The 27,174-nt window shown below is 46.3% G+C and overlaps 1 protein-coding gene across 1 annotated transcript in view; it reads left to right on the top strand.

Annotated features, from left to right (window-relative positions):
* The window catches only part of Atp8a2 (ATPase phospholipid transporting 8A2), a 29,970-nt gene extending 3,097 nt beyond the window's left edge, over window positions 1-26,873 (top strand). Inside the window, exons 3-15 of the mRNA XM_051160576.1 lie at window positions 4,044-4,209; window positions 6,989-7,116; window positions 8,024-8,101; window positions 10,048-10,136; window positions 10,428-10,472; window positions 12,829-12,904; window positions 16,821-16,926; window positions 17,634-17,716; window positions 18,815-18,864; window positions 21,311-21,380; window positions 23,500-23,584; window positions 24,906-25,045; window positions 26,805-26,873. Coding sequence (XP_051016533.1) covers window positions 4,044-4,209; window positions 6,989-7,116; window positions 8,024-8,101; window positions 10,048-10,136; window positions 10,428-10,472; window positions 12,829-12,904; window positions 16,821-16,926; window positions 17,634-17,716; window positions 18,815-18,864; window positions 21,311-21,380; window positions 23,500-23,584; window positions 24,906-25,045; window positions 26,805-26,873 — 1,185 coding nt within the window. The remainder of the gene's footprint in view (window positions 1-4,043; window positions 4,210-6,988; window positions 7,117-8,023; window positions 8,102-10,047; window positions 10,137-10,427; window positions 10,473-12,828; window positions 12,905-16,820; window positions 16,927-17,633; window positions 17,717-18,814; window positions 18,865-21,310; window positions 21,381-23,499; window positions 23,585-24,905; window positions 25,046-26,804) is intronic.
* The last annotated feature ends 301 nt before the right edge of the window (window positions 26,874-27,174 follow it).

Raw genomic sequence — 27,174 nt, 5'->3', positions numbered from 1 at the left:
GCATATGCAAGTGTCTCTAATCCCAGGCTTAGAGTGCTAGTTAACACAGCAAAGACATGGGAGAAATACAGACTCAAGGGCTGTGAGAGTTCCTGAAACTAAAGACGAATACTTGGAGTTGTTGAGTGACAGGTGGCTGTGAGTACACAGGCCTCACCACTGAGTTTCTAAAGTTAAGTGGTCATAGACTGGAAGACCTGGGACTTGACCCATGACAGTGGGAGCTCAGGGGCCAACAGTGCCAGGTCCCTTGATGCTGAAAAGGACTCAGAGCTTAAGGCAGATGATGGGCTGGCATTGTGAGGGTAGATTAAAAAATGGGGCTGGAACAGAGGAGAATTCCATGAGCCAGTCTCTCAAGTCTTCCATGTTAATGAGGTTGGGGGAGGTAACTTACTGGGTGAAAGGAAGAAGATAAATATCCAATTGGCATAGACTTAGAGGAACAAAGAGGCAAGAAATACTCCAGTCTTAACCTTATATCCAGGAGAGCTGCTTCCAGGTGCCAGTAGATGTGAGTCTCAATGAAGCACCCTGTTTGGAGGGACTTGGGGGTGTCACATGTCCTCAGCTGGGTAAGAGGCATGGCAGGAGGAGAGATTCAGAACCTTGGGGAAGACACATAGCACTTGGGCTTGACAAGGGAGGCCTCCAGGCTCAGAGGAATAGTTATGGAAGGCGCGCCGTGGAGGGACACTTCTAAAAAGTAGGAAAAAAAAAAAATGACTGGTCGACTGTCACGGCAGCTCTAAAGTGAATGAAAATTATTCAGCATGCCTGAGATGTGTCTGATCTGTTATCCTCGCTCAGCCTCAGCCATGCACGGGATTGGAACACTTAAAATTCATTGTCTTTAAATAGTCTGTGTACAAAGACTATCTTGACAGGCAGTTTCACGCTCTGTCACGTCTTAAGCAGCCTCGAACATTCTCAGCCCATTACCAGTGCCACAGCAAACCTTCAGAGCTATGCTCGCTGCAGCTTCTGTGTTTTTTGTAATGACATGGTAAAGAGACCATGGCTGGGTAGTTGAGATTTGGGTAGCATTCCAAGGCTAGTTTTTCAGATCATGTTTATTAAAAAAGTCAAGCTCTCTCCAAGTTCTCTGTACCTTGAGTGATTTTTTTCAGAGTATAATGTGGTTCTTCTAGATCATATGTTAATATTACAGCTTTGGGGCTCAGGCCAAGTGCAGTTTCTATCAGAACATCCCCATCAGGTCTTCAGTGGGCAAGGTGAGCTTATTCCTTTTGCATTCTTCAAGTGTAAGGGGCTCTTCCCCTGCCCTCAGTGTAACAAGCCTTGGCAAGACTTGCTGCTGTTGACACAGTGATGGGAAATGCCAGCAATATCTGTGCTAGAGTTGCTCTGCCTTTAGGGCTGAAACAGCGTGAACAACGACATTTCAAAAGGCATATAAAATAACACACCCAGCTGGAAGCCATTCTGTTCATGAAATAACATTATGTTTACACTTGTATTTTGGATGGCCTCAGGGTTCTTAGCTCCCGCTGTGTACCTTTCACCTGTCACAGCTCCTCAGGTCATGCTTAGTGTAGCGACACACAGCAAATCATTTCTGTTGGTTGACTTAATGGGAAAGAGGTAATCAATAATTATAGGAAACATTGGTTATAACAAAGCAATAGACTGTTCCATTACTCACATATATGGATTCATTTATTCCTTGGCATGAGGAAGGTGCTTCTCTTATTTAAAATATTTATTTTTATTTAATGTGTATAGGTGTTTTTGCATGCATGAATTTCTGTGCACTGTGTGTATATGGTGCCTCCAGAGGCCAGAAGATAGAAACGGTGTCACATCCCCTGGAACGGGAATTACAGATGATTGTGAGCTTCTACGTGGGTGCTGGACTTGAACCCAGGTCTTCTACAAGAGCAATCAGTGCTCTTAACCACTGAGCCATCCTCTGAGCTAGCTTCAGGACAGCTATTTTAAAGATGGAGAAACTAAATCAGATTAACTCCAGCTTATTTTACAAATCTAGAAAGATGAGGACTAGGCTAACGTCCAGGTTGGCACACCCCAGGCTTATTCTGACTAGCATTCTGATGTTTTCTTTCTCGGGAGGAAGATGTCTACAATTCAGGTCAGATTCCAGCATTTGCAAAATCCGACTGTTTGACCTATTTTTATTGTAGTCCCAGACATCCAAGTAATAGTGCTCTTTAAGAATTTCATAAAAAGAACTTATTATTCTAGTAAGAACTGAGCATTAAAGACTCATTATTACAAGTGGAAATGCTTGGAAAAGGGAGGGAGTGCGCTGAGCTCAGCTTTCCATGCATGCCAGGGTGTGGGGGTGGGGGTTTAGGTCATTTCCTTGTGTCGGGTGAAAACTCTTGTCTTCCTAACCCTAGTGACTGGCTGGATTTCAACCACTTCAGCCAACTGATGGCCTCACAGAAATGACAGCTTTTGTCAGTTTTCTTTCCTTTCTGCAAATGTAATGTCTCTTAATTAAACACAACAGGACCATCTCCAGTGTTTAAAGGGCCTGAATAATCAGTACTGTAACAGAACTGCTCTCAGCGTGACACCAGGTGTGGGTACAGCCTTCCTGAGGTGCCTGCCTGATTATAAAATGGCTTTTGTTAACAAGTTTTCATCTTGACCCTGGAGGACTTTTCTTCAAAGTCCATAAAAGACAATTTGGTGAACTAACAACAGAGCAGGAAAAAAAAAATGAAGGGTACCGAGAAGACAGCTTGAGGCTCCCAGTGGGACCCATTTCCCAACTTCTCCACCCCCAAGAAATCCATGGTGCTCACAGTAGACAGAATTTCTGGGTCTGCAATGGAATTCAGAAAGATGTGGGTGACAGGAGAGTCACTGTGTGGGGTAGAAGTTCACGCTGACTGTTCATATCAAAGTCCCTAGTCACTCTGTGAAGTCCTTTGTTGGGGGCAATCTCTTGTATAAAATGGCTTCAGGTTGTTGGTACCGTATGGGAGGATGCAGTCTGACGTCTTCCATGTGAGATGTAGTGAGTGTGTGAGTGCAGCATCCCTGTGAACACCCAGGTCCTAACACAGGCCTCAGCTCCAAAGGAGTTGTTTCTACGAGGAGTGAGGCTTTGTCTTCTGTCTTCCTGTTGTCTACTTCGTGCCTTAAAGGCCCTTTTTTTCTATTGGTACACTTGTATTTGTGTCTCTTTTCTATTCCTTCCCACTGGAAGGAACATTCATACTTTTAAAGTCTTTATTACTACGAAATGACTACTTTCGAGGGTCTCCTTGGATTTGTTGGTGAGGAATTAGCACCGTGTTGGTTGCTTTTGAACCAGATTTACATTGTCTAGAGCGCACTGTGTCCGCGAAAGCAGCTCATGTTGCACTGAGGTGTAAGTACAAGAATGAATAGATGATGCAGAGTTGAGGTGTTGCCTTAGTCAATGACCTATTGCTGTGAGAGACGTTATGACAAGGCAACTATTTTAAGAGAGAGCATTTTAATTGGGAGGGGCTTGCTTACAGTTTCTGAGGTTTAGTTCATTTTCATCATGCCTGGGAGTATGGTGGCATGCAGGCAGATGCTGGAGCAGTAGCTGAGAGCTCCATCCTGATCAGTAGGCAGAGAGAGAGAGAGAGGGAGGGAGGGAAAGGAGGAGGAGAGAAGAGAAGAAAAGAGAAGAGAAGAGACAGACTCTGAGCATGGCATGGACTTTTGAAACATTAAAAGTACACCCAAAGTGACATATACTTCCTCCAACGAAACCACACCTCCAAATCCTTCTAATCCTCTCAAATAGCACTACTCCTGGTACCTGAGCATTCAAATGTTTGCGCCATTCTTATTTAAGGCACCACAGGTCAGTCCTTTAAACTGGAGAATGTCTTCTAAACACTGATCTGCTTACTCCAGAGAACGATGCACTTTTTAACTCCATTATCTGTTTGGAAGAGAAATAGTAATTTTTCCATTTCCATCACTGAATATTGCTGTCTCACTCCATTTCTGCTTACCCCCGCCCCTAGCCTGTTCTGTGATGGTTACTGACTTTTAATTCTGGCTTACAGAATTCAACAAAAGCGCCTCTCAAGAGGTCAAACGTTGAGAAGGTAACTAATGTGCAGATCCTGGTGCTGTTTGGCATCCTCCTGGTTATGGCGCTGGTGAGCTCGGTGGGGGCCCTGTTCTGGAACAGGTCTCATGGCGGAAAGAGCTGGTACATCAAGAAGATGGGTGAGTTTTGGGATGGTTGCTGGTCACTGCTGTGGGTCAAAACTCTTGGAAGGTCCTTCCACGCAGTGTTTGTGAGTGGTAGCCATACCTCCCGCTCTCTGGTTTCCCCAAGGCTACCTTACCTGTGTCAGGCCTTCTTGGAGAGAAAAACAGATGAGGAATCAGAAGATGAAGTGAAAATGTATATATGTGCGGACTTTGATTAGGCTCAAATTATTGTTTCTTAGTTGGTTTTGAAGATATCTTCTTACGGCTGCTCTAGGGATGACAGCATGAGAACCCCTTTGCGTTACTGCTAACTCACGTCGTAAGCATCGGACCAGCGCACCTCCATGCTCTTCCCTGTTAGTGCTGTTATTGTCATATACACACTGTATATATGTACTGTCAGCCTAACAGTATAGCATTACGATTAGTGTTCTGTATAATTTCAGATCTCTTAAAGAGCCAAAGGAAAAGGAAAGAAGAGAAATGCTTGTGACCTTGTTTCTGTTAACCTCCCTTTCCACCACCTCTGGCAGTCCTGTTTCTCCCTGTAGATGACTTACTAGCCAGTACTGTCTCCTTGCTCCATCCATCTCACTGTCTTCTTGCTCTTTGCGCTGCCATCTAGATTGCACATAGACAGGGTCTTCTGCGCTTTGCAGGGTGAGCTCTTAGCGGGACTGCTCTGGTTACCCTTTTGCATGGATAATTCTGCTAAACTTTTTTCTTTCTTTCTTTCTTTCTTTTTTTTTTTTAACTCTGCTAAGCTTCAAGCCAGTTTTCTATTCGTCTGCACTGCTATATCGGCACCTTAGGCACCGAGGGCTATTGTTTCTGATAGCACACTGGATGTCGCCTCTTCATATTGCATTCAAATGATATGAGTTACCTAGGTGCTCCTGCCCTACCCTGAGGTAGAGTGTCTGCAGCTGGGGAAAAGGGATGGTGGTCAGCCCAACAGCCACTACCACCTCCTAGAGTGGAACAGACATGACAAGGTTCTATAAGTGGAACGATGGTCCCAATGGTCCCAATGGTCTTACGAGATTTGGCAGACTTTCTTGATATATGCATTCGATCTGTTTCTAGATACTTAATTTGATTTTGATGACTCTGCCTCATTTTGTTTCATTGGGGGTGATGGCTAGGGAGTAGAGGGGAGATCAGCCAGTCTCTGATCTCAGCAATTCAAAAAATATTTAGTGACAAAAATTTCTGATCTCAGCAATTAAAAAAAAAAAAAAAAGGCAAAAATTTCATGATAAATGTTAAAACTTTAGGTATTCGCTTAACATTATTGTTATACGCGTTTCTCAATTATTTTTAAATTGATCTAGACACGATTTTACTTTCCTAATTTCTTTAAACATGAAGATGCCAGGGTTTGAAATTCACTGGAAAACTCATGTTGCCCATTTTTTGCTTGTTTTAAAACAAGGCCTCATGTGGCCTAGGCTGGCCTTGAACTCAGTATGTCATTGAGGCTAGCCTCAGATTCCTAGTCCTCACGCCTTCTCTTTGCCGTGTTGGGATCACAGGCCTGAGCTCCCGCGCCAGGCTCGGCACGGTTCCTTCAGGAACATGGGCGCCATGGTTGTGGTTTGAGCTGTAGTTCATCAGATCCCTTGGTTTGGTGGATAGAATCTTGCTTCCGATGTGAAGACTGGTTCATAGGAGTGTTGTTTACCGAGTTGGGATCTGAGTAACCACGTGGCACCAGTGCGTCTTCGGGGAAACTGGCACGGGTTGCACGGGTTGTGCCAAGCCCCGTTGTCAGCTGTGCACACTTGCTCAGAGTTGTCGGTGTCACCTTTCTGTCGCCTCTGTTGGTGTTTGAATCTCGCTTCCTATCAGATTTAGTCCTGTCTTAGCCTCCTGTTTATTGTTTTGTGTGAGTGAACATTTGACATGGGGCTGTGTGTCTCTCTTTATGGACTTCTTTGGTTTCTTGGCAGACCAGAACATTCCCTGGTTTCTGAGACATTAGGTGTGAGATTTCTTTGCACGGTCACTGTTCTTTGGCATCATATGTAGTCATCTGTAGTGTTATAAAGCATTTTGGGGGCTAGTGTTAAAAAGCCACACAACTTTACTTTCTTAATAGGTTTTATTGGCAGACACATTTTGTTCATAAACAACTGCGGTACTCTGGAGGCGCTTGAGTTATCAGGGTTTAGAAGTCCTCTTTAGCAACTCCTTGGTTGTCTGAGAACCAGATAGTAAAGTGGCATGCTGGGGACAAGGGCTGTCCACCGGAGAGTGAGAAAGGCTTGGGGGTGGGTAGAGAGAAAAGGCTGGGGATGCCAGCTGGCCAGCCAGCACCAGCTTCCCTTACTCTCCCCAGCCAGCACCTCTCCCCATCCCAGCCACCTTCCAGAACCCCAAGATTCCTCATGTGCTACCATGTGACAAGCCTTCCTGCTGGGAAACTCAATGAGTGTGGGGTGGACCCATCCCAAATTCCTGGTTGCCAGGCTTAGCCGCCTGCTTGCTGCCTCTGGAGCGCCCTCCTGTGGTTCCTGTACTGCTGCCTGCCCTTTGAGGCAGTGAGGGCACATCCTTCCCAGGGGAGTGCTGCCTCTGCTCCCTCCCCTTCCTCTCCCCCAGCCTCTAAATAGGAGCCTAATGGGAATCAAATTAGAATAGTCTCTGGGCTTTGAATGGGCTCAACAACTCCTCAGTCTCCAGATAGGTACGTAGGCTTTCGTTGTGAGCATCTTTTAGGGGGAAAATATCTCTAAAATAACAAAATGGGAAGAAACTAAATATAGACTCTTGGTTTTTTTGTCCATAGACACGAGCTCAGATAATTTTGGCTACAACTTGCTGACGTTTATCATCTTGTACAACAATCTGATTCCCATCAGCCTGCTGGTGACACTGGAGGTTGTGAAATACACACAAGCCCTCTTCATCAACTGGGTGAGTTTCAAAGCAGAGTGTGGGAAAGCACTAGCTGCCGGAGGACTGGCAGCCACTGCTCTCCAGCACTCCCTGTGTGAGCTTGTCATTCCACTGAGTCCTGGAAAGAACAGAGGCTGTTTGCTATTGGGTCATAGGATGAAGCCAGCCAAGCTGATGACTGGCAGGCCATGCACTAAGCTCCACAGCTCCATGGGCGGTGGGGAGGGATGATGTTCAGTGCGTGCTTGTCATCTGGCCACCATGGCTGTGCTTCCGCAGTCTCCTTTCTGCACAGATTTCGTCATGACACCTTGGGTGGGTCGTAGAGGCTGAGGTGAAGTTTTAAGGGACTGACCCTGGCTATTCATGCTCTGGGCCTCCTTGGCAACATTTTTTTTCCCTTCCAGACCAGGCGCTTTCACATGTGTTTTACTTTGATTTTTCACAACAAGCCTGTGAAGGAGGTACTGGCCCAGCTCGCAGCCAGGCTGTGAGAGGATCATCTTGAATCCCAAACCTAAATACCATGGTTGGCAGAGCACTGCAGGGTTCTCTATCCTAACTGCAGCTTTGTTTTTACGCAAGTTAAAAGTTAGCATTTAGGAGCTGGAGAGATGGCTCAGGGGTTAAGAGCACTGACTGCTCCTCCAGAGGTCCTGAGTTCAATTCCCAGCAACCACATGGTGGCTTATAACCATCTCTAAGATGATCTGATGCCCTCTTCTGGCCTGCAGGTATACATGCAGGCAGAGCACTGTATACATAATGGATAAATAAATCTTAAAAAAAAAAAGTTAGCATTTAAAGGAAAATGGAAGAATTTTAAGTTGCCAAGGTCTGTGCCAATCCTAACGAAATATTAGAATTATATGTGTTCTAAAGGCTTCCTTCCCTTCTTCCCTCCTCTCCACCATTTTCTCCTCAGGACACAGATATGTATTATATTGAAAATGACACTCCTGCAATGGCCAGGACATCAAACCTTAACGAAGAGCTTGGGCAGGTGAGAGCCTCTCCGGGACTTTGGAGACAGTGCTGTGAGCAGGAAGCAAGTGTTGGCCGAGGAGTCCTGAGGGTCGGGGTTGGGGGTGACACAGATAGTTGTGGTTGTGGACCTGTGGTTTGCAAAATGGCAATGGATGCAGTTGTCTTTTGGTTTTGGAGACACAAGTGTATCATTTTGCTCAGAATACATCCGAGAAATAAAAAGGTATAGAACATTGAACAAAAATATGATATTGTCTTGGATCCCTTTAAAATGTGCTTTTCAGGACAGATGACAAGAAAAGCAGGGTAAGAAATCGATTATTGGGCTACCCTAAAAAGCATTGGGGGGGGGGTCTTTGAAGGACAGGTATCCTTGACGTAGTCCAGAGAATTGGCAGCTTTCGTATCTTCACCTTGATTTTTGCTTGTTCCTCCTGACTTTCATGTTGCCTTCTGTCTGCCCCTTTCTTTGAGTTGCCACCCGGGCTACACAGAGAACCCTGTCTCAAAAATGTGATTGTGCCCACAGTGGTTGCATCTGTGCCAAGTATACGTGGAAATTTCTTGCGACTGTCTCCCCAGCTAGTGCAGTGTGACATTTCCATTGTCTTAGGTGTTACGTACCATCTAAGGACATGTGAAACACACAGGAGGTTGTGTGTAGATTTAATGCAAAGATTATATACTGTTTTATATGTGGATTTGAGCATCTGAGAATTTTGGTACCCACAGGGATTTTTCAGAACTACCCCTTGTGAATTTTTAGGGACAACTATATATGTGGTCTTCGGTTACCTTTGTCAGTTCTCAGTGATAAGTATCTAATTGTTCTCAGGTGCCATTGAACTGACCACGCAGGATGGAAGGACTGAAGGTGCTCATGAAAGTGCCTAGGATAAAATGCCCTTGTCCTGACGAGGCATAGGAGGCTTACCTAAGGAGGAGAAATTAGAATTCAAGAGAGAGAGAGAGGAATAGCAAATGTGACAATTTTTTTATAAGATTTCCCTTTTTACTATGTTGATAATCTGTTAATTACTAAGAGAGAGAGAAAGAGACAGAGAGAGAGAGAGAGAGAGAGAGAGAGAGAGAGAATACTGTGTTTTTAATATTCCTAAATTTACTCTGTATGAAAACAACAATGACAGAATGACAGCAAAACCCAGGAGATATGCTGGTCTGGTAGTAGAAGGTTCTTTTTTAAGATTTGTGATCTCACTAGCCTCAAGTGTGGATAGGTTTCTAGTACCAGGACGCATTTCCATCCTGTGGAGTTGTGCCCCAATTTTAATTAAGCAGCTATTGGTTACTGCCAAAATATGCATGCCATTATTTCATCTTTAAAAATATCTTGACATGCTGGACATTTTTAAACTAGTCAGGTAGTTGGCTCTTAAAAAGGACTGCATCTTCTGTGAGAACATGAAGGAACTTGGGAGAATGAAACATATCACTGAAATTCTGTGTAACACGTGGTGATGCTTATAGAGACAGTGGCCAGGGGGATTATGGGAAATTATTTTATTTTTATTTTTTTATTACCCAAGTTGTAGAATTAGTAACAGAAAAAGTTTTGTGAATGGCCTATGAATTAAAGTACATTGTTTATGATTGATTTGTTTATTTTTGTAGACTCTCCTTTAAATTCCATGAAGATTTACAGATATACAAACAACGTCATTTCTTTATCTTCACATCTTATTACATCCATTTAAAAATTATTTTATGAGTATGAGTGTTTTGATTGTATGTATGTTTGTGTGCCGCATAATACCTAGTGCTCCTGTAATCCAGGAGAGGGTGTTGGATTCCCTGGAACTGGAGATACAGATGGTTGCGGCCTACCCTGTGGGTGTTGGGAATCGAACCCAGGTCTTCCGGAAGAGCAGCCCATGCTCTTAACCTCTGAACCATCTCCCAGTATTCTACTCTTGACGTGCGTTTTGTTCCTTCTCTGCTTAGGTAAAATACTTGTTTTCTGACAAGACTGGGACTCTCACGTGTAACATCATGAACTTCAAGAAGTGTAGCATTGCCGGCGTAACCTACGGGTGAGTGCGTGTTGAATACTTATAGGAAAACCTCATTGCTAGCCTCCCAACAAAGCATGGTTTTCGCCATTTTGTCACGTGTTTTCAGGGGTTCAGACGTGTGGTTTCTATTAAGTTGTGTTTAAAACTTAATGGGTTCCCCAGTGAATCTTTAAAGGGCTAACATAGAATTTGTTTCTTCAGCTTTACTGAGAGGTCCCGGGGCACCTGTGGGCTTGTATGTGCACTCTGAGAATCGCCCATTGTTTGTGTTTGGATCAGACTCCTGATCTCTCTGTTTTCTCCTGCCAGCCACTTCCCAGAACTAGCCAGAGAGCCGTCCTCAGACGACTTCTGGTAAGTAGAGTCCGGCATGTCTTGTAGCATTAGTGGGGACACATCAGGACAGTTTTAGTTCTAAATATAAAGTGTGAGCATGTTAGTTTGGAAAAAGAGCCAGGGGAAGATTTAAATTCAGATTCGGTTTAGATCCACAGCGCAGAGCTTTTAACAGCAACAGCCTGCCCCTTATCCAGCCCTTCCCTCTTCTAGCCACCTGCAACATTTTTACTTAGTTTTTAGAAAAGTTCTGTATTTGAAAATAATATTTTATACTAACTAAAGATTATAGGCACCATAGGGCTTTGTAGCCCTGGGGGAGATTCAGCTCCCTCTGCCCTGGTGTAGCCAGCCCATTCCCCCAAGGCTGTCTGTTTGGTGACTACTGGCTGTGTGCTCATATTTACAATTTATTTTTATTTTTATTATTTTGTGTGTGTGAGTGGTTTACCTGCAGGTGTCTCTGTGTTCTATGTGCATGCAGTCCCCTCAGCTGGCCAGAGGAGGGTGTTGGATCAGCTGGGACTGAACTTACAGGCAACTGTGAGCCACCGTGTGGGTGGTGGGAATGGAGCCTCTTGAAAGAGGAGTTTTGATTTCACAGTAAAATCACAGAGAGATTTGCCATAAAATCCTGCCTCACCTGATGACCACAATGATGAAAGCCCTGCCTACTCCGTGAATTCCCTGAAAGTTCCCTACCACAGTGTATTCAGTACAACCCAGGAGCCAGTGCTGACAGCTCATGGTCAGCACAGCCCACGTGTGACATCAGGGTCACTCAGTGCTACATATCCTGTGAGCATGAACACATGTGTACTGATATGTGCCTGTCATCATAGCACCATGGGGAATGTTTCCACTGCCCCCAAAGTCCTTGCTCTGCCTATCCACCCAATGTCTTAGACACCCCACCCTTGGTAACCACTGGTTTTTTGTTTTGTTTTCTGTCTCTAGTGTTTTGCTTTCTCGATAATTTCAGGAGACTTTTGCCTGCTTAACTTGACTTCTTTTGCATAGTATTCTGCATTTGATGTTCCTTTGTCACCTTTCTTGGCTTGGCAGCTTCATTCTTTTGAGCACTGAGTGATAATCTAGGTTCATGACTACTCTGTTTTGACCTCTCTACAGGGGGAACATTACATTTTTTCTGGTTGTGTTGACTGTCTACATGTGATGGGGGGATATTACATGTGGGCTTGAAGTCTGTCCTATCTTCTGCTTTCCCTGTGTCTCACAGGTACCTCATGTTTCTTTCAAGTACCTCACATCTCTCACCTCACAGGTACCCTGTGCCCCTCACAGTACCTGACATCCATCACAGGTACCTCACGCCCCTCACAGTACCTGACATCTATCACAGGTACCTCACACCCCTCACAGTACCTGACATCCATCACAGGTACCCTGTGCCCCTCACAGTACCTGACATCCATCACAGGTACCTCATGCCCCTCACAGTACCTGACATCCATCACAGGTACCTCACGCCCCTCACAGTACCTGACATCCATCACAGGTACCTCATGCCCCTCACAGTACCTGACATCCATCACAGGTATTTTGCATCCTTCCCATAGTGCCATTCGTTAGCTTCCATGTTCCATGGGGTATCCTCTGGCATTTCATAAGACCCCTCCCCAGAGACTATCAGTTGTTGTTTTATCTGCTGTATTAATCTGTGATACCCATTCATAACTAAGACTGACATCAACTTGCCCTTCATGGTCTTGAAGAATGGGTTTCAACTGCACAGTTGCTCTGGTGTGATAGCCCACACCTGCCTTACACAGTTCCTTCCTTCCAATTTTTTGCTTTCTTCTCTTCTTCACATGCACTCTGGCCATGAACGATGAAGCACAGTGCAGTCCTCCCTCTGGTTTGTTTGTTTGTTTATTTTGCCTGGTTGTTCTTTGAGGACCAATTCACACGACAGTCATAATATTGACGTATATATAGCTTATGATCCCCCCTTTTTTATTTTTCAAGACAGAGTTTCTCTGTGTAGCCTTGGCTGTCTTGGAACTCACTCTGTAGACCAGGCTGGCCTTGAACTCACAGAGATCCACCTGCCTCTGCCTCCCAAGAGTGCCGAGATTAAAGGTGTGTGGCACTGCTGCTCTGCAATTATTTCTCCTTTAAATCTGTTGCTATTTATAAGAACTTGTAACCCAGTTTGTTCATAGCAAAGTTTAGGAGTTTTTAAGAGACCTTAAAGCTTGACATAAAACTCAGTATTCCAGATCCCTAAGTGTAGAATATAAGACTGTGGGTTCTTACTCAGTGTTCTTTCCGAGGGCAGATTCTTTTTAGGTGGGACCCAGCTGGACAGGGACCTTTAAATCGAATGAATAAATTTTGTTCTTTCTTTCAGCCGGATGGCTGCTTGCCCCAGTGACTCGTGCGACTTTAATGACCCCAGGCTGTTAAAGAACATCGAGGACCAACATGTGAGTGCGCCTCTTACCTCTAGGACAAAGAGTGACGAGCAGTTCCCTGTTTTTATGTGGTGGATGCTGGCTTGGTCTTCTACAAGCCTCATGTAGGCAAGCGTGGCTGCAGTGAGTTCAAGAGTGGAATATCCTTGTCATATCCAGAAGACGGTATTTCACATGCCTAGTGATGACTCATTTAGGGCTGAGTACTCACAATCGTTATTTCTCAGCATTTGGACCAGTTGTGAGAGTCTCTGGTCTCACCCTGACCAAGGCAAAGGGTAGATTATGTCTTTGTTAAAAATATCTAGATGAGAGAAGCATGGGAGAATGGCAAAGTTGAAGGGTCCTAGAAACCTACAAGAAGAAAATTATGATAGGCAGATTTGGGCTCAGGGGTCCCGCTCAAACTATGGCACCAGCCGAGGACAATACAGGCCGTAAACTTCGAACCCCTACCCAGATCTAGCCAATGGACAGGACATTCTCCACAGTTGAGTGGAGAGTGGGGACTGACTTTCACACGTACTCTGGTGCCTCATATTTGACCACGTCCCCTGGATGGGGAGACCTGGTGGCACTCAGAGGAGGGATAGCAGGCTACTAAGAAGAGACTTGATACCCTATGAGCATATACAGGGGGAGGAGGTTCCCCTCAGTCACAGTCATAGGGGAGGGGAGTAAGGGGAAAATGGGAGGGAGGGAGGAATGGGAAGATACAAGGGAGGGGATAACCATTGAGATGTAATGTGAATAAATTAATAAAATAAAATAAATAAAAAATAAAAATATCAATATTCAGAAGGCAGTTTGACCACCCGACCAGTCAGCAAAACAATTGATGACTTCACCCTAGGACCCATGAACTCTTTAGCCAAGGACTTGTCCAGGCTTAGAGTATCAGACCTGAGTTTTCTTCTGCGGAACATGCCTCAAATCCAATGTCACCTTGACAATGGTGACATTAAACTAAGCTCAGTGTCCTCAGTTGGTTATTACCTCTGCCCTTCTTTGAAATAATGGACTGCTTTTTGGGCAGGCACAGAGAGATCTCCCTTGGCCCTCCTATTTAGGCTTCCAAGCCCCTTCGCCGGCAGCCCACTGCAGAAACATGCTTAACTCTTCTCAGGAACCAGACACCTGTGAGGGGCAGTAAAGGCTGAGAGGAGGTATGAGGGATCTCTGGGTTGTGTGAGCCTGCCAGCTACCCTGCAACCATCTGGTCTGGACACTTGGTCTATATGCAGTGCCCGGGCAGGTGACAACAGCCTCACTTGGAACAGTAACATCAGGACAACTCATCCCTGGGGCTGACCTCCACCTGAGCGGTCTGTGGTGCCCCCAACAAGGCATCTTGCTTGCATATCAGAAAAGGGATGTTTGTGCCCTGCTCTTGTCTTTGAACCTCAATTTTGGAGTGTTGGTTCTATGGGCAGGAGAACTGTGTCCAGTGGGAACCAACGGGGAAGGAAGTCCGTAGGCCACTATATATGTCTGTTGTGCTGGATAGTGTTTTGTGAACTGACACACGTGAGGGGAGGAACTCTCAGTTGAGAAAATGCTTCTTCTATAAGATTGTCCTGTAGGTAATCCTATGGGGCATTTTCTTGATTGATGAATGGTTTAGGAGGGTCCAGCCTATTGTGGGTGGGGCTACTCTTGGCCTGAAGTCTTGATATACACACATACATACATACATACATACATACATACATACATACATGAATGTATATATGTGAATGTGTATATATGAATGTACACACACACACACGTGCACACGCACACACACGCGCACAAGCTTATAATCAATTATGGAACTATTTCCCGAAGAAGACTCTCTGTCTTGCTCAGCATCCCTTGCTTGCCTATAGTTCTCAGTCTATGGTTGGGCCCCCATGAATGAGATTGTCTCTTTCCTTCTTAGCATGTGTATTGGTGTTGCCATTGTTCGGGTCTTATTTAGGCATCCATACTGTTGAGACTTCATGGTTGTAGCTTCCCTGGCTCTTTAGGAGACAGTCTCACAGACTTCCTGTTCCACTGGCTCTTAGAACCTCCCCACTCCCCAACCACGATCCTGCGCCGAGCTGTGCTATCGTATCCGTTGGAGCTGATCGCCACACTGTCACGTGTTCTCTGAATTTTCATCACTGTGGTTTTCTGTAATACCTAGTGGTCAGCCCTGAAATCATACACAGCAAGTACCATCGTAAGAATTGAGAAGGTTGTATTTATACATTTAAGAAAAAAAAATTAACAAAAATTAAAGAAAAAGAGGCCAAGGATTTGAAAGAGAGTGGGAGGTGGGTAACACGGGAGAGGTTAGAGAGAGGAAAGGGGGAAAATGATGCAATTGTATTTTAATTTCAAAAAATGAAAAGCCATGTTTTAAAAAGAGCAAGTGAGCAAGCCATGGGGAGCAGGCCAATAAGCAGCATTCTTCCATGGCTCCTACTTCAGTTCCTGCCTCCAGGTTCCTGCCTCAACTTCCCTCGGTGATAGAATGTGACCTGGGAGCTATAAGGAAAATTCTTTAGACTATTAATTTTAATAGAGTCTATGAAGGAAAAAAAAATGCAGAGGACTGAGCTAGAGGCGGCAGGCCATGGGGGGCCTGGGTTCAGCTAAGGCTCTAAACCCTGTGTAAAAGGGAGTGGAGAGCTTTTACTGGATCGCAGGTCCTGTGTGCAGCAGCAGTGATGGAGGGTTTTTTGTTTGTTTGTTTTGTTTTGTTTTGCTTTTTTGTTTTGAGTACATTGGGAGGCCAGATAAGACAGAAAAAAAAATGGGAGTGGAGTAAAGGAAATGACCTCATTGGTTTAGTCCACCAGCTACAAGGTTATAACAACTAGTTGTTTGCTTCCAGTCCGATTGGTTAACTGGCCTCACATCCTGAAGGGGACCAAAGTTCAGGAGGGCAGTCGCAGTGCTGGTTGGCTCAGCTGGCCCACAGTGCCTGTATTCAGCCTTCCAAACCTTGGCAAACACAGTGCTTGACGCACACTAGACCCCTGAGTATGTTTGAGCCAATAAATCAACAATACATAAGCCAGGTTCTAGTTTTATAAGACTTAGAAATCCTCAGTAAATGCGAAAGTGTACTGATTTCTAAGATTTCAATTAAAATCATAGGATCCCTTTTCTTTAAGGGGTGACAGGAAAAGACCGAACAGGGATGTCACAGATTTTAGGTGTGGATACTAGAGAGATCAGACACTCAGAAGAGCAGCCAGCTTAATGGGTGGGAAGGGCAGTGATGGCACAAGGTGACTGTACTCTGAAGCCCAGAACAACGGGCTTGGGGGAAGTGACTAGAATGTTTACCAAGGCTAGTTTACCGGACAAATGAAAAAGGATATGACTTGTTTGAACACCAGAGTGGCAGGAGATGGGTTCCATGTAGAACAAGTGTCTGGTCCTAGGGCAGTGGTTCTCAACCTGTGGGTCATGACCCCATTGTGGGTTAAACAATCCATTCACAGGAGTCACCTAAGACCATCAGAAAACGCACGTGCTTACATTATGTTTCATAGCAGTCACAAAATTACAGTTATAAAGTAGCAATGCAAATAATTTTAGGGTTGGGAGTCACCACATGAGGAACCGCATTAAAGGGTCACAGCATTGCGAAAGTTGAGAACCGCTGGCCTAAAGTAAGCCAGCTGAGCCTCTGGACTCTGTGCAAAAGCAAATGGCAAAGTCTGGCTGGATTTCTTTTTCTTGTTTTGAAACAAGGTCTCACCCTATTTCCTTGGCTAGCCTGGAGCTCACCATATAGACCAGGCTGGCCTTGGGGGTCATAGAAATCCTCCTGCCTGTACCTCCCAAGGGCTGGGATCAACAGTGTGTGCCACTCTGCCTGGCCTCTCGCTGGCTCTTTGAGCAGGCGATGGCTTGATTCCACTGGCTAACTGGGCCCTTCTGCTTTTAGCCCACAGCCCCTTGCATACAAGAGTTCCTGACCCTGCTGGCTGTGTGTCACACCGTCGTCCCCGAGAAGGATGGAGATGAAATCATCTACCAGGCTTCCTCACCAGGTGAGGGCTGTTGCTGGAAGTGCCTGGTTGGCTCTTTCCCTGGAGACTTGGGTGTTTCCAGTTGTTTTTGGAGGATGCTATGGTGTACCTTGCCCCACAAGACCTGCTGTTTGCTGTTGACCTGTCTCTAGTTTATGATTGTAGGTATTATAGGTTCAGGATTATAGTTCTCCCCGGGAGAGCTAGTATGGGGGTGTCCGGACTCTCATAGTACTCAGGTGGCAAGGAGGATCCCAGGCTATCTTGCACATCCTGGCACACACTCTTGAGCTAGAAAATTCTTTTAGGAGAGAACCAGGCTGCCTCCCTGGCTACCTCATCCACCACACTCCGTGGGGCATCAAAGCACTTGCCCTTCATCCATTTCCTGGTGGTCCAAATCGCACAGTGCTGCAACTAAAGCGCAGCCTGGCTGACAGATCGTCAGTGGGAGTTCTCCTTGAGGGCATCACAGCAGAGCATGGGGGAGTGTAAACCACTGTGGTCCTCCTGGTGATTTAGTTTTTGGTACGCCGCCGTCCATCCAGAAGAAGCACCTATTTCAAACCCTGATGGCAGGAAGAGCCTGTCTGTCTCAAGTCCTTGCTATTGTGCACATAACACCAAGCCCCGCCTATCATCATGGGTTTTAATTTGAAACGTGGCATTTAGCAGAATTCTATCACAATGAGGGATGAACTTGTGTGTCGTTGGCTTGTCATTGGCAGACGAAGCTGCTTTGGTCAAAGGCGCTAAGAAGCTTGGTTTCGTGTTTACCGGCAGGACTCCGTACTCGGTCATCATCGAGGCGGTAAGGGGGCCTGGCACTTTGGAAGATGGTGCATATGAAAGATTACATTAGAAATACTTTGTGGAAACACCATGGCCGCATGATCCTCATGATCCTCCACTCACTTACATGAAATTATCTACAGCAATGGACTTTGACAGTCTCCTCTCTGTTCTCCTAAAGCCATACCCTCTGCCTCTGTTTCTACGGCCGACTCCGTACCTCTGTAGCCTCATCAGTCTCATGGTTGCACAGTAGGACCTCAAGCTACTGGGCATCCGTCTCCGGCTAGGAGAGAAAAACATTAGAGTTCCAGATCTCTCTTACCTGGATACGTGTTTTCTCCACCTAAAGTTATTATAGGGGTTCGGTCAGCTCTTGCCTTCCTGAAGAAGAGGATTCAGATGCGAATCACAGTCACTTCAAGCAGGCTATTTAACAAAGGGAGCTAACTGAGCAACACCCCCCCCACCCCCCCGCCCCAAAGAGACTGTAGTAGGGTGTCCCAAAGGGGCGCAGCTAGCCAGTGGATCTTACCAAAGTATTAAAATGATATTTTTGGAGGCCCTGATTAATAAAATCCTTTTTAAAAATGTCTATTCACTCATTAATTCTGGAGGGTCTCTGAGGCACATAGTCTCCGTTGGTCACCTCATATTTACATATTTACATAAAGTGTTCTTGGCAGTGCTCTCCTGAACTTGTTAGTTTTTTTTTTTTTATGATGGTAACGGTGTGGTGGTCTAAATATATATATGATGAAATGTATGGATCTCTACATTCATAGACAGAGCTGGCTTGAGGTTTCAGAAGCTGCTGTGCAGCTTTGATTTTTCAGTGCTTTGAAGTGGCCACACAGCAGTTAGGAGCCTGTCACAGAAGGAAAATGAGAGCTTGCTACCAGAAGAGGGCGCTCTGACCCCACCAGACTGTGAGAACACAGTCCAGACCCTGGATGCCTGTGGAGAGAGCTAGTGGAGGTGTGTGTGTGTGCGTGTGCGTGTGTGTGTGCGCGCGCGCGGTGTACACATGTGATTAGGAGAGGTGACTGATTTGAGATTTTAACATTTTGGCACTTCAGGTAAGAGTCCCCCTCTCCTTCTTTTTTCTGTTTTGTAGATGGGACAAGAACAGACATTCGGAATCCTCAATGTTCTGGAATTTTCTAGGTATGTTTCTCTTTCCTACACTTGGCACGAAGCATGTCATATGTACTTAACTGCTTCACCTGCAGGTTTTACTGATTGTGTAGCATGATTTCTATTTAGGAATTAATCATGATAAGTGCCCCTCCTCCCACAACCCTCCTCATAGAATCGAAGGATTTCACTAAAGGGAGTGCAGCTGACCGCTTTCCCCTGTTTTCTTCTGAGAGCAGTGTTAAACCTCTTCATCCTCCTTTGCCTGTAGCCTCCTAGAGCCGAGTGTTATTGCATCATCGGCCGCAGACATGGCTGCATGGTTTAGAGAATAAGGCAGGGCATTCCTTCGTGGCATTCATCGTTTATTCCGAGGAGCCATGTCTGAATAAGTCTCTCTCTTCATGCACATTGGATGGTCAGTACTAGGGCAGAGGGGCAGCATTGCACAATGGCGCCCGCAGAGCTGCCCTCTAGTACTGGAGCAAAGTCCCGTCATGTTTTGTTTGTTTGTTTTGCCTCCAGACCACCCCTTCCTGATATTGAAAATAGATGGAGCTAGGTATGGTGACTCAGGCACAAAGTACCAGCCTCTGAAAAACTCTGGTAGAAGGATTGCCCTAAGCTTGAGACAAGCATGGCCTGTGAAGTAGTGAGTTCTAGGACAGTCAAAAAAAAAAAAAAAAAAACAAAAAACAACAACAACAAAGAAAAAGAAAAAAAAAAGAAAATACTTAGTTTTCTAGACACTTTTGTTAAATTATTCACAAATAACTTGAAAGGGGGAATGTTTTTATATTCTCTCAGAGGGAAGGTTTTCCTGTCTGACACTTTGCTGAGAGCTGTGAGCTTGTCTCTGTAGCTGAGAAGCCCTTGGGGTTGGATAAGCTATAGGAAACCAGATGATGGCGGCGGTTCATACACACATGGTGACAGTGTGTCTCTGTGGAGCTTCCAGCCCTTTAGACTTTTGTCTCCTTCTCCTCCTCGTGTGTGTGTGTGTGTGTGTGTGTGTGTGTGTGTGTGTGTGTGTCTGTGTGTGTCTGTGTGTGTGTTGTATACATGTGTGTGCTCTCCCATCCCTGTGCACGTGGGGGCCAGAAGTAGAAATCACGTGTCTTCCCCCGTCACCCTCCACCTTGGTTTTTGAGACAGATAGCCATCACAGTCTCTCACTGAGTCTAGAAATCACTGTTGAGGCTGGCTGGACAGTGGAAAGCCAGCGCCTGTCTGTTGCTGTCATAGAAACATACCACCACACCCGGCTTTAATTGGGTGCTGGCGACTGTACTCTGGTCCTCATACTTACACTGTGAGCACTTTGTCCACTGAGCCATCTTTCCAGCCCCTGACACATCTGTTGGAAACTGCCCTGTGCTGCATTAACTGCAGCGAGCTGTTAACAGCCAGCCGAAGAGGAAGCAGAAAGCAATGCAATAACCACAGATGACTACAGATGGAAACACAAGGGTCTAGTGTTTAAAGTGTTGGGAGAGTAAAGATGAGAAGAGATGCCAGTTGTGGTTACAGATTCTGAGTCTTTTACATTGGATACATCATTCTCCCGGCAGCATTCCCTTCTGTAAGATTTCCTTGGAGTAGCTGTAGTCATATCCTTTGTACATTAAGAAGCTGAAGCAGCCCACATAACAATGCGGTGAACACTCAACATGCTAGAGAGAGTGAAGGACCATCCCAGAGCGTGCTGTGGGATAGATTGTAGGAGTCACCACGAGGAACAGGCACAGGGTGGAGGATGCGTCCCAGCTGAAGGGAGTGTCAGCAAAGCATAGGGATGCTTAGAGGGAGGGAGAATGGCAGCTCTCGCGTGCTTGGGCGTGGTGGTCATTGGGAAGTGGGTCAACACTGCAGAGGTGGGAAAGAGCATTCAGAGGACCTCAGGCAGCAGAAGACACTGAGCCCTCAGCAAGTGGGTTTGAGCCCGATGACAAATGTGTGTGGAAGGGTCTGTGCTGCAGTGAGAGGAGGGAAAAGTGTCTGGTGCTACTTGAAGCGGGTCTAGGGACTGGCGGTTTCCTTCTCCAATGGAAAGAAGCCGTGCAAGGAGCTGTTGATGTGTGTTGCTTCTCCCAGCTTGCTGTTCAGGAGGGATGGCTCTGGTGCTGTGCGATAGAGGATGGTTATCCAAAGGGTTGGCAGTGATTCAGAGTGCAGAGCTCATGCACAAATGTCCCGCATCTGGCCCATTCGCAGTCAACTGTGCAGTGAGTCCTTATGGCAGGGCGAGGCATACAGGCTTCTGTCCACTTGGTATAAACAAGTCAGGTATACAGTTGAACCTTTGCTTTGGGGGAAAAGCTGTGGAGAAATGGGCCTTGATATGTCCAGGCTTGGCACCATTTGTTTTGACTTGTGTTCAGTTATTGGACCTGGGTCCTATAAAGCCAACTAATAATGGTCTTTTTCTCCCTTCTCCTTTTCTTTTCCTTCCCTTAAAAAAAAAATACTATTACAGTGATAGAAAAAGAATGTCTGTCATTGTTCGAACACCATCAGGACAACTTCGACTCTACTGCAAGGGAGCCGTAAGTATCAGTGGTGTGTGGGGCTTGGCCAATTTCTTGGAGGCTGCTTTGCCAATGTATCGCTTTCCAAACTGCTGTTCATGCATCCACTGTGGTGGTGCCCAAAGCTGAAACAGAGCCCTAGCAAGCCACTGAGAGCACGGGTTCAAGGTGGCATTAGGTAAGAGTGGGCAGTGAAAAACCTGCTTTTAGCACTAGTGAGCTTTAGGTCCCTGGCGTGCCACACAGAATCCATTCCGTGCCACACAGCCTCCTTGGAGCAAGGGTTCCAGATCTGGTTTTGCCACCATTATTTGGTGTCTACAGAGGTGATGGCACCATGTTGACCTGTGATCACTGTCCTATCTGCTGATGTTGCTGGTTCCCCAGTAGTTATTCTTCCTGCCTGCTATGATTCAGTTTTTAATTCATGGGAGAGAGGGAGAGAGAGAGAGAGAGAGAGAGACAGACAGACAGACAGACAGACAGACAGAGAGACAGAGAGAGACAGAGACAGAGAGACACACAGAGAGAGACAGAGACAGAGAGAGAGACAGAGAGACACAGAGAGAGAGAGACAGAGAGACAGAGAGAGACAGAGACAGAGAGACACAGAGAGAGACAGAGACAGAGAGAGACAGAGAGAGAGACAGAGAGAGAGACAGAGACAGAGAGAGACAGAGAGAGAGACAGAGAGAGACTCCTTTTGGCCACTTTCCTAGGTCGGCCTTTGCCTCCAGTATCTCTAACTCCTAACCAAACTCCAGAGGTGTCAGTGCTAAGGAAAGCTATTGCTGCTTGGGAATTATATAGTGGTAAAATTGTATCCTGTTGCATGGTGGCTCTGTGCGGTGAAGTGCCTAATCATCAGACTGAATTTGAGATTCTGCCGTGAGTAAGATACTGAACCTGGATCACTGATGAGTTGCGAAACTTGCTCACCTTTATTAGTCACGGTTAGGAATGCATTATGATTAGGGCTTTCTGAAGATAAGCTATGTATGTGGCGTTTAAAGGCTTTAAATTTGGACCAACAAAAGAATCCTACTTTTAGGATAAGGCCATCGAGGTCATAGTGCCATATGACCTTGTTTTTAGGCTCTGTTTGTGTGCTGCTTGCTGTAGCGGCAGCAGCTGGAAGAGAAAGGCTATGGCACCAGGAGAGTGTTGGCATGAAAATGCTGCCAACTCTCATCACATTCTTGCATGGTTAGTGCTGTTCAAACCTGCCCCCCTCCTCCAACAAACTAGTTTAGTTTTAAAAAGTGGTTAGTGTTTTGAGATGCTTATTTATGTAGAGGGTTATCAGGAGCAAACAGGCACCCATTCCTGCCTGTCAGGATGAGCTACAGGTGATGCCAAACTGGCTGCTGCTCATCAAAAGGGAGTCAAAAGCAAGAGCTCCAGGCCTGTGGTCACTTTGCTTAGGGGAACTTCTGTTATTGGCAACTGAGGTTGTATCTGAGTAACTTAGGGTATACGCTTTACTCTTTTCACTTCTGCATAAAGATGTTACCAGGTGAGCACCTGTAATTAAAAATACTAATAAATTATCTGGGTGTGGTGGCTCACACCTTTGATTCCAGCACTTGGGAGGCAGAGGCAAGCAGATTATCTGTGGGCTCCAGTGCGATCTTGCCTCAAACAAAGAATAGGCAAACAAACAAAGGAACAACCAACCAACAACAAAAATCTACCAACAAACAGAGCTGTCTCTGCAGGTATGGGTGCCTGCTGCTGAGCCTGATCACCTCAATAGATCCTTTGAGCCACTTGCTGGGAGGAGAGAACTGACTCCTGCAGGTTGTCCTCTGACCCTGGATTCTCCCTCTCTCTCTCTCTCTCTCTCTCTCTCTCTCTCTCTCTCTCTCTCTCTCTCTCTCTCTCTCTCTCTCTCTCTCTCTAGTAGCCTCGATGTGTCTCTGCTCTCAGAATCTCCCAATTGCTGTCCCTTTTGGTATTGTTGGGTACATTTTACAAAGCTCATGTTTGGCCCAACTGAGAGCTCCACTCTTTGCCCAGTCAAGTATTTTCATGTACGCTAGGTAAACACTTAGGAAAGAAAACCTTGTTTAATGTGCCCACTGGCAGATGTCCTCTGGGCCTTGCCAGTCTCCGTGAGTGTTTTCTTCTTTCACAGGATAATGTAATCTTTGAAAGACTCTCAAAAGACTCAAAGTACATGGAGGAGACGTTATGCCACCTGGAATACTTTGCCACAGAAGGTAAGTGAAGTTTTGGGATGTTATTTTCGACCATGCAGCCGAGCCTTCATGTGCCCGTGGCTGCTGTGTGGGTGGGCAGCTGTGCTGTCGAACAGGTGTGTGCTTCTCATATAGAGCCGCTTGCTTCCCAGGACTGCTGTTTCAGCTGCCTTCCTTTGTCCCCTCCCACATCATGTGACAGTGAGGAAGTAAGTGGCAGAGCCCAACCTCAGTTGCCTGCGTTCAACTCTGCTATGTGACAAGTGGCCCTAAAACAGAAGGCAGCTGACCCACAGCATACAGAATTACACTGTCCCTTTTCTTGGCTACTCGAGGGGTCATTTCTCTGACCTGGTGCTATCACTGCCATGTCCAGGACTTAAGCAGGTAATAGTTCTCCCTATTCACGATGAGCAGGAAAGGAACTCTCTGGAAGCCTTTGGATTTTCCTGCTAGTGAACGTGATGATGGCTGCATACGTGCCGAGTGCTGCTCTCTCACTGTGGTATGCTTCTGTGTCTAGACACAGATGCACACATGTGAGGGCATGGCTGCTGGAGAGCCCAGCTCGTCCATAGCGTAGCACAATGGACTTTGTATTGATGTCTTGAGATGGGCTTCCTGACTCCTTTGCTTCCTACCTGCCTGTGGCACACACCCATACACACACACACACACACACACACACACACACGTGAGCTACACAGATCCTGTATCTCTCTGCAGTAGGAAATTCACTCATGCGATCTCATGCACTCCTAAATGCATGGGAAGGACAGTGTGTGTTGTTTTATAGGAAAACCCGGCGGGGAGAGAGGGTATGAGTTACTCTTCTCAATGCTAACACCAAGATACTTGGCAAAAGCCGCTTAAGAAAGAAGGGGTTTATTTTGGTTCAGAGATTGAGGGTACACTTCATCGTGGCTGGGAAGGCACGGTGACAGGAGCTGGGGCAGCTGTTCGCATTGCATCCTGGGAAGCAAAGTGAGATGAAAGCGGGCTCTCACCTCTCTCTGCTTGGGACAGAGGACATGGCCCATGGAGCAGGACCACTCCTAGCTAGAATCGGCATTCCTACCTGCACCTAGAATCTCCTCGCAGGTGCACTCGGATGTTTGTTCCCTAGGTGACTTCACATCACATCACGCTAACAATCAAGATTAACCATTGTAGTAGGATGTTGTAAATCTTCCCATTGTAGCTTTGCAGTTGTTCAATTAGAGGACCAAAGAAGCAGAGGGCCTCTTTAAGTTTTGAGCACATTGACACAAAAAGTGCCATGTGATGTCCCCTACGCGGGGCTGTGCTCTGCCTCTTACCCCTTTCCTGCGCTGTCTTGCAGGCCTGCGGACTCTGTGTGTGGCCTATGCAGACCTCACTGAGGCTGCGTATGAGGAGTGGCTGAAAGTCTATCAAGAGGCCAGCATCATCCTGAAGGACAGAGCCCAGAGGCTGGAAGAGTGTTATGAGATCATCGAGAAGGTAAGTGCAGGGGGGAGTAGAAGAGTCTACCCAGTGAAGGGGGCCTCACTTGTTGAGCAGAACCTTTGGATAGGAATCCATTTGTGTCTTGGGATACTGTTGTTTCTCTAAGTATCTCTGTGGACTCTCAGTTTTTCACCATTCCTTTGCTCTGGGGTGGTCTCAGGTTAGGTTGTCTGAAAGTTCTACCCTCCTTGAGGTCAGGTATTAATGTAAACCTTAGCTATCTGGTCAAAACTAGTACGTACAGACCAAGGACATGGCTCATCTTAAAGTACTTGCCCTCCGAGCACACGGAACCAAGATCGATTCCCTAAACCTGTGTCAAAAAGAAAAAAGCGGAGTATGATGGTACCTGCTGGTGACCCCAGGACTGGAGAGGTGGAGACAGGAGAGTCTCTGGGACATAAGGGTGAGCCAGCTTAACTTATGTGACAAGTTGCAAACTTTTGAGAGACCCTGCCTCAAAACAGCGGTAGCAGGAGATTGGCACCTGAGGAATAATACCTGAGGTTGTCCTCAGGCTTGTGTGGGTGCACACAAAGAAATACATACACACATACAGACAGACAGACACACACACACACGCACGCACGCATGCAAACACACATACACAGTGCTCCACTCACAGAACTCAGCGGCTGGGCCAATGTGTGGTCTACTCTCAGGCAGAGACAGAGAGTCAATATGCTGGGTTGCATGTACGTTCTTGTTCATGTGCATATATACTGTGAGTGAGCGCATGCACACACACGTGTGTGTGTGTGTGTGTGTGTGTGTGTGTATGCTAATGTGCCCAGTGTCTGTGTGTGTGTGTGTGTCTGTGTGTGTGTCTGTGTGTATGCTAATGTGCCCAGTGTCTCAGTTTGCTTTCTGTCGCTGTGATAAACACGATGAGCAAAACCAACCTGGGGAGGAAAGGGTTTACTCCAGCTTACAGGCTAGAGTCTCTCGTGGACTGCTGTGCCTTTGCGCAGCTTTGGGTTCCCAAACCATCACCAGGACAGTGAGGGGATAAGGAAAAGTGACAAACACACAGACACATGGACATGGAAGGGCTGGGATTGGATTGGGCGGTCTGAACGCTGGCTTGGAGGAGCTGCGGCATGTTGGGAGTGCAATGTCTTTATTATGTAAGTTGAACAAGGGGCATGGGTTATTGTGGATAGATGATGAAGGAGGTGGGTTAGAACATACAGACAAACGAGGAGATACGGTTTTTGTATACAGATGAGCAAGGAGGCAGGTTAGCTAATCTCAGTAGTTGCAGACTCTGTCGGGGAGCAGTTCTCGGGCCATAACTATCCTGGTGGAGAAAGCTGCAGTAGACATTTTTGCACACACCATCAACATTTGCACTGGGACCAGAGGAAAGCTTTGCTATTCATCTGAGCCTCACCCAGGCAAGGCTTTGTCTCTGCGATGGGCCGAAGCATTGGTTCTTGGCATGGCTGTGCCCATGTCAAAGCGTACATGTTCACTCAGGATTTCACTTGCTTCCTACCATGGAGGGAAGTCAGGGCAGGGACTCAAGGCAGGAACTAAAGCAGAGGCCACAGAGGAATGCTGCTTACATGCTTTCTCCCTGTGGCTTGCTCAGCCTGCCTTCTATAGAACTCAGGGCCATGTGCCCAGGAGTGGCACTGTCTACAGTGAGTTGGGCTCTCCCATTTGAACCACCAGTCAAGAAAATGCACCAGAGACCTGCCCACAGGCCCATCCGATGGGGGCGTTTTCTCAGTTGAGGCTCTTATTCCAGGTGACTGTAGCCTGTGTCAAGTTGACAAAGATTGAACATGACCCCCCTGACCCCCGAACCATGGAATGATTGGTGGGAGTGTCTTGAGTGGCTCAGCGTGGTCAGTGGTGTGTGAGGGGTTCATACCTAGGTGACATTAGTTTGTAAGGGACACCAGGGGTGCCAGAGTGTCTGCTCTTAAGGACGAGCAGTCCTCTAACTGATGATGTTTTCTGACCTAGAATTTACTGTTACTTGGAGCTACAGCCATCGAAGATCGTCTGCAGGCTGGGGTTCCAGAAACCATAGCTACACTGCTGAAGGCCGAAATCAAAATCTGGGTGTTAACAGGAGACAAACAAGAAACTGCGATTAATATCGGTAATCAACT

Source organism: Acomys russatus, chromosome 18, assembly GCF_903995435.1.
Source record: "Acomys russatus chromosome 18, mAcoRus1.1, whole genome shotgun sequence".
NCBI lineage: Eukaryota > Metazoa > Chordata > Mammalia > Rodentia > Muridae > Acomys > Acomys russatus.
The sequence above is the reverse complement of the archived record's forward strand: the minus strand, read 5'-3'. Positions and strand labels throughout refer to the sequence as shown.